The sequence below is a fragment of the Schistocerca piceifrons genome, chromosome 6 (assembly GCF_021461385.2).
Source record: "Schistocerca piceifrons isolate TAMUIC-IGC-003096 chromosome 6, iqSchPice1.1, whole genome shotgun sequence".
NCBI lineage: Eukaryota > Metazoa > Arthropoda > Insecta > Orthoptera > Acrididae > Schistocerca > Schistocerca piceifrons.
Window position 1 is genome coordinate 331,103,317 of NC_060143.1, and position 12,664 is coordinate 331,115,980.

The 12,664-nt window shown below is 38.9% G+C and overlaps 1 protein-coding gene across 1 annotated transcript in view; it reads left to right on the forward strand.

Annotated features, from left to right (window-relative positions):
• LOC124802759 overlaps nt 1-12,664 on the forward strand; it is a 428,511-nt gene that overhangs the window by 120,666 nt on the left and 295,181 nt on the right. Inside the window, exon 10 of the mRNA XM_047263751.1 lies at nt 12,150-12,217. Within this exon, the coding sequence (XP_047119707.1) occupies nt 12,150-12,217 (68 nt within the window). The remainder of the gene's footprint in view (nt 1-12,149; nt 12,218-12,664) is intronic.

Consider the following 12,664-nt stretch of genomic DNA (forward strand, 5'->3'; position numbering starts at 1 on the left):
CATGATGAAGAAGGTTTCAGGATTCAGCGGACCATGCAATGGCCTGCGACTGCACCAATGGTCACGTGCCCATTTCAGTCATAGTTGCCAATGTTGTCATGTCAACACTGGCCCATGCATGCATGGGTCATCGGCTGTAGAGGCCCACTGTTAGGAGAGTTTGGTGTACTGTGTGATCAGACACACATGTACTCTGCCCAGCATTAAAGTCTGATGTTAGTTCCACCGCTGTTCACTGCCTGTCCTATTTTACCAGTCTGCCCGACCTAGAATGTTGGACATCTGTAATGAGGGGCAGCTGCCCAGGCCCACAACTTCTGGATGGGGTTTCACGTTGGTTTCAACATGTGCTGAAGACACTCACTACAGCACTCCTTGAACACTTGACATGTCATGCAGTTTCCAAAATGCTCATGCCAAGCCTCCGGGGCATCACAATCTGCCCTCAGTCAGACTCAGATAGATCATGCATCTTCCCCATTCAACAGGCAGACAGCAAGCTCACTAATATTATACACACTGTGTGTGTGTCTGACTAGTAGTCATTCTTCACCAGGTGATGCTGCTATCACCTGGATTGATTTAGTAGTCATAATTTTCTGGCTGATCAGTGTACTTCTCATGACATGTTACTTGTCAAACTCAAATTCTATGATGTACAAGAGTCTGCATTGCAGCAATTGTATCACACCTAAGCCATAGGAAATAGTTTGTACCTACTAGAAACAGACACTCACGGCTGCAAGATGTTAAAACAGTGGTTCCGCAAGGTCCTGTCCTTGGGCTCTTCTTTTTTATAATTGCAGTCAATGATTTATCCCATTGTGTTCCCACATCTATCATTTGTTATGCCGATGACACAATTTTGCTAGCTCAGCATGAAAACACATTATTTCTGCAAGGTATAATGCAAGATGTCGTGGAGTCAGCATTAAATTGGTTCTCATCCGAAACATTGCTTTGCAACCCTGATTATACTGGGATTGTCAAAAGTGGGAGGTATGAAAGCAGTCAAAATTCTAGGAATTCATGTATACTCTAAGTTAAATTGGGAAACACCCATCAACCATACCTGTACAAAATTATCTCTAGTTCCTTATTTAATGTAGAGACGTAGTAATGGAAGAATATTTAAGAGTTATTTATTTTGCACTCTCTCAGTCACATATAGTGTGGAATTGTAAAACTTCAAAAGAAGGTGGTATGAGCAATGAGCAATGCTGGGAAATTAGAGGACTGCCAGCCACTGTTCTTATGGCTCAAAATGTTAACAGTCATTAATTTCCGTATACATAGCTCAATATAGCAGATTTCAAAATGTGGGAAAACATACACTACCATAACACGAGATGCAAAATAAAATTAGATCTGCCTAGGCACAGGCCGCCAAGGACAGGGAATTCCCATCTAATCAATAGCTTAAGAATATTTAATAAACTTCAATTTTTTGCTTGATCAGCTCACATAACTAGCTTCAGAAACATGCTATTAAATTGGTTATTATTAATCCTTTTTATGCTATAACTGAATATATTGATAAAAAATCAGTTGATATTAATTTTTAAGGTTTTCACTATGTGATGTCATTGACTGTATTTATTTATTATGTAACAATACCAGAGAAGGAAAGTTGCTACTCGCCGTATAGCGGAAATGCTGAGTTGCTATAGGCACAATAAAAAGATTCACACAATTATAGCTTTCGGTCATTAAGGCCTTTGTCAGCAGTAGACACACATACACACATGCACACACATACTCACGCAAACACAACTTGCACACACGTCTGCAGTCTCAGAGAACTGAAACCACACTGTGAGCAGCAGCACCAGTGCTTGAAGGGAGTGGCGACTGGGTGAGGGTAAGGAGGAGGCTGGGGCGGGGAGGGGGCGGGATAGTATGGTGGGAGTGGCGGACAGTGAAGTGTTGCGGTTTAGATGGAGGGCAGGGGAGAAGGTACGGAGGGGGGAGGGGGTAAGTAGTAGAAAGGAAAGAAATAAAAAGAAATTAAAAGACTGGGTGTGGTGGTGAAATGACAGCTGTGTAGTGCTGGAATGGGAACAGGGAGGGGGCTGGATGGGTGAGGACAGTGACTAACGAAGGTTGAGGCCAGGAGGGTTGAGGGAACATAGGATGTATTGCAGGGCAAGTTCCCACCTGCGCAATTCAGAAAAGCTGGTGTTGGTGGGAAGGATCTGTATGGCACAGGCTGTGAAGCAGTCATTGAGATGAGGGGTATCATGTTTGGTAGCGTGTTCAGCAACAGGGTGGTCCACTTGTTTTTTGGCCACAGTTTGTCGGTGGTCATTCATGCAGACTGACAGCTTGTTGGTTGTCATGCCTACATAGACTGCAGCACAGTGGTTGCAGCTTAGCTTGTAAATCACATGACTGGTTTCCCAGGTAGCCCTGCCTTTGATGGGATAGGTGATGTTAGTGACCGGACTGGAGTAGGTGGTGGTGGGAGGATGTATGGAACAGGTCTTGCATCTAGGTCTATTACAGGGGTATGAGCCATGAGGTAAAAGACTGGGAGCAGGGCTTGTGTAAGGGTGGACGAATATATTGTGTAGGTTCGGTGGACAGAGGAATACCACGGCAGGAGGGGTTGGGAGGATAGCAGGCAGGACATTTCTCATTTCAGGGCACGACGAGAGGTAATCAAAATCCTGGCAGAGAATGTAATTCAGTTGCTGTAGGATTTACAGTACTGTGTCATAAACCTTTTGTTCAACTTAAACATACTCTATCGTATTGCCTGTTTTAGAGTGAAACAAATAAGTATTATGGTGCATGCGGTTACACCATTAGACATAATTGTAATCAAAGAATCGAATTTAAAAAACTGCATAATTAGATGATGTGGACAGATTTGCTATAACCAGCTGCATGCTAATAGTTTAAACTCTTAAGGAAAGATTTCTTGGAATAAATGGTACATTTAAAAAGGTTTTGAACATACAAAATTGGAGCTATATATTTTGAAGAAAATAGTAAAATGTATTGAAAACTGTAAGTGCTACAGAAAAGATAAGTTACACATTTTCCAGGGTCATTGCTGAGGGCAAACAAAACAGAAATCACACAGATTAATTTATTACACCATAAAAAGGCTGTCATCATAAAAGAGATCTTTGTCTTTGGATGTTAGAATGTTTGCAGTGTCAAGAGATGTTTTATATATGTGCTAGCTTTTTCAGAATAGCTTATTACGTCACCTTTATTACTATGTGACTATCCCCAAACCCAGAACCAGTTGCAGACTGCATATCTATTGGCTTAGAGGCCCATGTCCGACATTGCTGCACCGATCAAGACTGGGGTGAGTGCTACACTGCAATCACAGGACACATATTAGCTTGTCTAGACCATTACTGATGCTGTCACTGCAGAAAATACAGAAAACTCTGGAGGCAAATCTGAGCAAGTTTGGGATTCCAGAGAACAACAGAGACAATACAGACAAGTAAGTGATTAATCTTGCACGAGAGAGGCTAGGCCTGCAGGTGACATTGATAGAAGTCATAGAGTGGGATGCAAGACACTAGGATCTACAAAATGTCGACCCATAATAATGAAGTTTGTATCACAGAAGAAAAGATCTTCAGTGTGAAAAAGAAAAACATGAAGTCAGGATCTCACCCCTGGAAGAATAAAAGATTTTGAGCATCATGATCTCAAGGTCTGGGCTACAAAACATGGACAAATGACAGTAGGATAGTGGTGAATACTGAAGATGGGAAAATATCAGTCTGCAATGCAAATGAACTCCAAAACTTGCTCTTTGGGAGCTAAGAACGTGTCAACTTCTGTTGTTTCTATTTTGTGCATTTATATTTGTGTCTTTGTTTTGTAAAGAAACATTTTATTTTGTAGTACTTTCTTTGGAACCATTTTATGTTAACATTTGCTTGTTTAGGTTTACTTTTAGCACTAGTTATGAATTTTACATTCAGTTTTCATACTTCCAATACAAATATAGTTGTTATTTCAGTATTACTTCACTATTCCAACAGGGTTTTCATACAGATATTAATTTACTGTCAGGTTATTATTTTATTAATTAGTAGCATAATTTTAGATATACTGTTTCTCTGCTGCTCTTGCTGTTTCCTTTTACACCATTATTTTATTCCTGTTTCAGTATAGTCTGTTGTTCTTGCTGTTTTCCCTTACATTTTTATATTCAGTATAATCACCATTTTATTACCACTTTCTCATATTTTTATATCCTACTCTCCTTGGCACCATGTTTTATTGATCTCTGGAAAACTCAAGCCCCTTCAACTTTATTGCACTGGTGGTCAAGCACACTGGTGGACAAGCACACCTGACTTTGTACCTTCCCCTGGCTTCTGTTTTCTGGCTGCTGCCTGCCTGCTTTCAAGTTCATGCGCCCCCTTGCCTGCTTTCAAGTTCATGTGCCCCTTCTCCCTCCACACTGCACTCCGCGTGGTACTGTGCCACCTGTCACTGGTACAGCACATCCTCCAGTCTGCTGACTAATAATGGAAAGGACTCATGATAGCTCTACACTACAGCTTGTCCATAAAAATGTGCAGTATTTGCCAACATACCTGACTGAGTTTTGGCACACATTTCAGGGCCTCAATTTTCATGTCATACTCCTGTCAGAGACATGGCTGAAGCTGGGTATCCCTTTCATTTCAATCAATCTTGATGGCTACATTTTTCTGAGACATGATAGACGAGGGAAGCATATATATACATGCAAATTTGTACCTCAAATTCATGCTCACATCTAAAAACAAAGACAAATGGCCTGAATTCATGTTCACAGAAATTAAACCTCTCAACAGAAAGTGTCTCATTTGTGTAATATACAATCCACCAAATGTTGTACAGCTCTCTAGCTTTAAATTTGTACTCTCAAGTCTTAAACCTTTGTATCAACAATAATTTTGCTAATGATATACTGATTCCACTGGGGCCTACTCATCATATGGCAGACACTCGTACACAACCAAATCTCCAAATACAGTAATTCACACAGGTTAGATCTCTGCACCAGACTTGCCTGCTCATTATGTAATTTTCATGAACTGCTCATTGCAATGCCCAAAGAACAAACTGCAAGTGGTGACTTTTAGAGATTTTAAGTGCATGAATATGACTGAGTTTACAGCTGACACCTGTGGTATTTATTAGCAGACAACAGGAAATATTTTTGACATAAATAATGAACTATCTAATTTCACCAAGAGACTCAATAACTTATGAGATAAACATGGTCCTCTAAAAATAGTAAAAGTGAGAGTAAACTTGTGCCATGACTTACAGGCCACCTCAAACACCTTCTGAGCATCAGAGATGCAGCACACAAGACATATAGTGGCACTGGACCTTTGATAATCATTTCATTAACAAGCAACTACACAACTGAGTTATTCAATCTGTGAGAAATGCAAAACTCAGGTATGCCCACTTGCTAACTGAGGACTTTCACAGACTCACCATCCTGTGACGTTTAGGTACGGACAAATCTAAATCTGCAGCTGAAACTCTACTTGCCATTGAGAACTATGTATTTTAAAACATTGAACGAATTTTTTGCCATGCTGACATCTTCAGTTCACCAACTCACAGGGATGCAAACCATAGATTCCCTTAAAGTATTAGTGGTTGCTACAAACAAAACATATTTTCTGGATCCAGTAAGCCCTAACACAGCCAGCAAGTCATTTCTTCAACAGCTGCATACACAATAATGTTGTTGTTGTTGTGGTCTTCAGTCCTGAGACTGGTTTGATGCAGCTCTCCACGCTACTCTATCCTGTGCAAGCCTCTTCATCTCCCAGTACCTACTGCAACCTACATCCTTCTGAATCTGCTTAGTGTATTCATCTCTTGGTCTCCCTCTACGATTTTTACCCTCCACACTGCCCTCCACTGCTAAATTTGTGATCCCTTGATGCCTCAAAACATGTCCTACCAACCGATCCCTTCTTCTAGTCAAGTTGTGCCACAAACTTCTCTTCTCCCCAATCCTATTCAATACCTCCTCATTAGTTACGTGATCTACCCACCTTATCTTCAGCATTCTTCTGTAGCACCACATTTCGAAAGCTTCTATTCTCTTCTTGTCCAAACTAGTTATCGTCCATGTTTCACTTCCATACATGGCTACACACCATACAAATACTTTCAGAAACAACTTCCTGACACTTAAATCTATACTTGATGTTAACAAATTTCTCTTCTTCAGAAACGCTTTCCTTGCCATTGCCAGTCTACATTTTATATCCTCTCTACTTTGACCATCATCAGTTATTTTACTCCCTAAATAGCAAAACTCCTTTACTACTTTAAGTGTCTCATTTCCTAATCTAATTCCCTCAGCATCACCCGATTTAATTTGACTACATTCCATTATCCTTGTTTTGCTTTTGTTGATGTTCATCTTATATCCTCCTTTCAAGACACTGTTCATTCCGTTCAACTGCTCTTCCAAGTCCTTTGCTGCCTCTGACAGAATTACAATGTCACCGGCGAACCTCAAAGTTTTTACTTCTTCTCCATGAATTTTAATACCTAATCCGAATTTTTCTTTTGTTTCCTTTACTGCTTGCTCAATATACAGATTGAATAACATCGGGGACAGGCTACAACCCTGTCTCACTCCCTTCCCAACCGCTGCTTCCCTTTCATGCCTCTCGACTCTTATAACTGCCATCTGGCTTCTGTACAAATTGTAAATAGCCTTTCGCTCCCTGTATTTTACCCCTGCCACCTTCAGAATTTGAAAGAGAGTATTCCAGTTAACATTGTCAAAAGCTTTCTCTAAGTTTACAAATGCTAGAAACATAGGTTTGCCTTTTCTTAATCTTTCTTCTAAGATAAGTCGTAATGATGTTAGTATTGCCTCACGTGTTCCAACATTTCTACGGAATCCAAACTGATCTTCCCCGAGGTCCGCTTCTACCAGTTTTTCCATTCGTCTGTAAAGAATTCGCATTAGTATTTTGCAGCTGTGACTTATTAAACTGATAGTTCGGTAATTTTCACATCTGTCAACACCTGCTTTCTTTGGGATTGGAATTATTATATTCTTCTTGAAGTCTGAGAGTATTTCGCCTGTCTCATACATCTTGCTCACCAGATGGTAGAGTTTTGTCATGACTGGCTCTCCCAAGGCCATCAGTAGTTCTAATGGTATGTTGTCTATTCCCGGGGCCTTGTTTCGACTCAGGTCTTTCAGTGCTCTGTCAAACTCTTCACGCAGTATCTTATCTCCCATTTCGTCTTCATCTACATCCTCTTCCATTTCCATAATATTGTCCTCAAGTACATCGCCCTTGTATAAACCCTCTATATACTCCTTCCACCTTTCTGCGTTCCCTTCTTTGCTTAGAACTGGGTTGCCATCTGAGCTCTTGATATTCATACAAGTGGTTCTCTTCTCTCCAAAGGTATAATATAACAGTGGAAATGATCATTTTTTCATCAGTCCACTACCACACAAAATAACAGATATTTTAAACCATTCTCTGACCTCCAGCATCTTCCCTACAGTCTGGAAACAGGAAGTTATAAGACCCTTACAAAAGTAGGACTCTGCCAAACAACACTCCATCTACAGGTCCCTTTGCATTGTACCAGCCTTAGAATACATAGGACACGAACAGCTTACTAATTATTTAACATCAAATAAGCTTTTACTTGAATATCCAACTGGTTTCTGGCAAAGTTGCAGCATGGTGACTGCTCTTATAAGAAGCTGATGAACTGAAACAAGCTATCAACAAGCAACAGGTGACTATTATGTGCTTTTTGGATTTCGGAAAAGCTTTCGACACTGTCGACTTCGACATTATGCTTGCTAAAGCCACAAGGCAAAATTTTTATTCATGTGCTGTACAATGGTTCCACATCCTGCCAACAGTGTATAACGATTGGAACTAAAAGATTACAGTGGAGGGATGTAGTATCAGGGGTTCCACAAGGATCAGTATTGGGCCCAGTACTTTTCATTATTTGTTAATGATGTGTCAACTATGATGTGTCACCTATATGCTAATGACCTTCAGTTACATGTAATTACAAGTCCCACACACCTGTGCAAAGGGGCATCCAGCATGTAAATACTGATTCACTTGCCGTATCAGAAGAACTTAGGTTTGTAACTTTTCCCATCTAAAACACAAACAGCCTTAGTCACTCACAAAAGACTTATTATCATGCAGTTCAGAGACTGTCTTTCACTCTTAATCCTAAACAGCACAGAAATAACCTTTTCTTCTTCTGCATAAAACTTGGGGATAAATCTGGGCCATCACTTAGACTTGACTGAACAAACAACTGTTGTCTGTAAGAATGTCTCAGTGTCACTTCATTCAGTACTGATATATAAAAAAATGTATTTCCCTTTGAGCATAGAAAGAAGCTCATAGAGTCACTAACACTCCTCACACTTGAATTTGGTGATGCTATTTTCCAAAGACTAACATGCAGGCTAGACTGTCGATGAATTCTTGTGTACAATACATTTGTAATGTACACTATTTCAATCACATCATGTCTGCCAAAAAAAATTATCTCATGGCTATGTGCAGATAAGTACAGAGACTATATGCTCTATGTTTGCCCTATCTTCTTCTCAATCCTTGCACTCCTTCTTATTTATCTTCAACTCTTGCACTACTATCTGAACAGCACAGCAGAAAAATTCGTTCTCAACAAACTAGGATCCTCTCTGTAACACCACATAACACTGCAATGTTCTCTAAATCATTTTATGCATCAGAAACCTGACTTTGTAACAATCTTCCTCAAGTTATCAAAGAAATTAAATTCCTTCCAAACTTCAAAATACAGGTAATGACCCCCTTCTTTCACAATAGCCATCTCTCCTATATGCTAGCCTGCATTTTACTTTCATCAGTCCTCCCTCCCTCATAACTTTTCCCTCCCCCATGCTGGTGAAGTTCTTTCATGACGGCCACTGCCACTGTCATTTCAATCTTCTCTTTCTCTATCCCTTTTGATTCAGATAATACTAAAATGGATTCAGATTAGATTGGATTAGATTAGTACTTGTTTCATAGATCATCAATACGACACTTTGTAATGATGTGGAATGTGTCAGGTTAAAAAAGGTGTCTATACAAGATATTACATTGCACAACATATTAAATGACACTTTTTTGTCAGGGTTGGGGAACTTACCCACTTACTATATCAAAAAATTCATCTAATGAGTAAAAGGAGTTGCCATTAAGAAATTCTTTTAGTTTCCTTTTAAATGCTATATGGCTATTTGTCAGACTTTTGATGCTATTAGGTAAGTGACCAAAGACTTTTGTGGCAGCATAATTTAATCCCTTCTGAGCCAAAGTTAGATTTAACCGTGAGTAGGGAAGATCATCCTTTTTCCTAGTGTTGTAGCCATGTACACTGCTATTACTTCTGAATTCTTTCGGATTCTTAATAACAAATTTCATAAGTGAATATATATATTGTGAGGCTACAGTGAAGATCTCTAGCTTTTTAAATAAGTGTCTGCAGGATGATCTTGGCTGAGCTCCAGCAATTATTCTGATTACACACTTTTGTGCAATGAACAAATGTACTAAACTAACCTAATGCTCTTTACCATTATTATTATTATTATTATAATTATTATTATTATTATTACTCATCCACAATACTATTGCACTTTGCTGGTATCAGAAACATGTGCTGATGTCACGGTAAACAAATACAATGGTGAATAAGGAAAACACATTGTACCACCAGTGCTTTCAGGTCAGGTGTGCATGTGCTATCAAACGCAATTACATGCTGACTCACAGTGAGCTGACTGAAGCACCCTCACTCCCTGATTCAATAATTTTCTACTTGAGTAATATTAATTTCACTTATTATTATTGTAAATGTTTTTGTAATATCTTTGGCATGTTGATCCTGGTCAGACATAAGAGTGTCTGAAGACCCTAATCTGATCAGTCTAAATAAGCAATAGATAAATAAATGTTTTGCTTACTTATTGGGCGAATTTAAAAATTTTAGATGTTGTCATAATTCACTTATATGTTAAAAGTTTTAACACAGTAAGTCACAAGTCACATATCACAGGTAGAAACTCTTGTTTGTAATGGGAGTTGTTCCAGTGATAACTAACTGTTTACACAAATAACTTGGTATACCAACAAAATTAATCAGTTTTATGATATAATCAGATAAATAAAAAAAGTATACTCACCAATTGGTGGCAGAAGAAAACACATAAAAGTCAAGTAAATGTGGAAGCTTTCAGAGCGAATGATTCCTTCTTTTGACAGAATGGTTTAAGGGAAAGGAGGAATGGAAAAGTCAACCAGAACCCGGGATCAGGTGATACTTACAAGTGTCCCCTGACATGGAGTTCTGGGCAACTTTTCCATAATTCTCCCCATTCCCTAAGCCTTGCCAGTCTTTTTCTTTCCTTTATCTTCCTTCCCCTACGACCCTAAATAACTTAGTATGCTATTTGATTCAGAAGAATACTCTTCAGTTAACATTGTTGATATTTTATCATAACCAGTAGAATTTTTTGATTTTAAATATTTTGTAGTGAACATCACTTGAAGTGTTGTGAGGGTTATTTTCATATTGCTGAAGTTAAAATTATTTGTAATGGCTGGTCTGAGATGTTCTACAGCAGCAGCTATAAAAACTGACAACCCCATCTTTACAGTTGTGAAACATCTGTTAAAAATTTTGCAACACTGCTCCATCTGTTCATACCATTTACTGTTGACCACCCCAGGTAGCTGTGTGCTCAGCGCAACGAAATGTCATGCCTAACGGCCCGGGTTTGATTCCCGGCTGGGTCAGAGGTTTTCTCTGCTCAGGGACTGGGTGTTGTGTTGTCCTTATCATCATCATTTCATCCCCATTGACATGCAAGTCACCGAAGTGGCATCAACTTGAAAGACTTGCACCAGGTGAACGGTCTACGCGACGGGAGGCCCTAGCCACATGGCATTTCCATTTACTGTTAAAACAATCTGCTCCCCCTTATCTGTGGTTGGACCAGTCTCCTCCTTCACTATGTCCCATACTGTCTTTATTTTGTTACTTGATCTTTGTCTCATAATGCATTTGCTTTGATGTTTGTATTACTGCCTTCATATTTTGAATTATGCCTCATGCTATAGCACTGTCAGTTAAGTTTCTCACTGACAGGTAAAGTTTCCTTTTGTCTTACAAGATATCCATAGCTTTTTGGCAGAGTCTGATACTATAGGGGGAAAACAGTTTTCAGATAAAGCAATTTAATAAATGTTTTGTATTTTTAATTCATGTTATGGACTCTGTATAAATCACTTCACTTCATGTCTTGTAGGAGTTTCCTAAAATAATCAATTTTTTACACACTGACTTCCCTCCTGAACAGCATTTGACATAATAAAAACTGCGTTTCATGGTCTGAGAGGTCATTGACTTTTTTTTTTAATACAACTTTTTCATTGACCTTTCTATAAAGATATTATCAGTGGCGCTTTTTGGGAAATTAGCTGTCTTAGTTGGGAAATTTACAGTCATGATTATGTTGAATGCTAATATTACCAGTTTCAATAAATTCTTACTGGAAGAATTTTTAATAAAATCTTTATTAAAATCACCAGAACCCTATTTCCATTGTTGAATATTTTTCCCTTGTTGGATATTGAATATGCCAATAGAGTTTCAGTGTGCTTTATGGACAGATTAAAATTCGCTACAGGTGCTGGACATTACCCATAAAGTTACTATGATGAAGGATGTGTAATGAAATTCTACTTCTGTTGTATATGCCTCGATATGCTGTTCCAAGCAGAATTTATTATCTGTGTTGTCAAAGATGTGATAATTCCTGACGCATGTGGCAAGTCCCCTTTCTCAGTTCCTGCTCTAAAGAAGTGAGGCACAAGTTTTACTCCATTCAGCCTGAAGAGCAGCATTTTTCCCCTCTTGTTTTACTATATCCTGAAAAATTACCAACAATTCTCATCTATTTTCCCAATTCCCATTTCACTACAGTCGCCCCAACAGATGAGAAAAAAAGGAAAAAACCCACAGCATCCATCACACCATACCCTGGATTAACTCTAGAAAGCTGTTTTCTTTATATATATCTTACAATATTCATTTCTTTGTTATTTCAGGCACTGGTCCCAAAATACAGGATGTCTGCCCCACCAGTGGTCCATGCAAACTCATCAGCTGAGATACGGTAACTGTTCCACTAGCGTGGGCTTTAATATCTCTTTCTTTTAAATAAAAATATTTATTTTGAAGCCCAGCAGGTATTGATTCAAAATAGTTATTTTCATCTCATATTCTTATTTTGTTCACACAGTGCTAGTGCAAGGTGTATGTGGAAGCAGTGAGTGGTGTGTCACAGTGATTTTCTGTTGTTTCCAAAGTGCACATTAGATGAACTGTAGGATGGTTATGCAACATTGATGCCTGGAGTAATGTTTCAGTTAGACAATCCCTGCAAACCACAGACATCATACCAAAGTCTGTATTTCATCTGTATAAAGCATACTTGGAATGAAATTGGGCATACCTACTGAACACATCACTGCCACACAATATTTAGGTGTACTCAAAGGTTGTGGTGCCATAGTGTGGTTGTCTTTTTCTGCAATGCCAAGTAGTCTGTACTATCAATTTC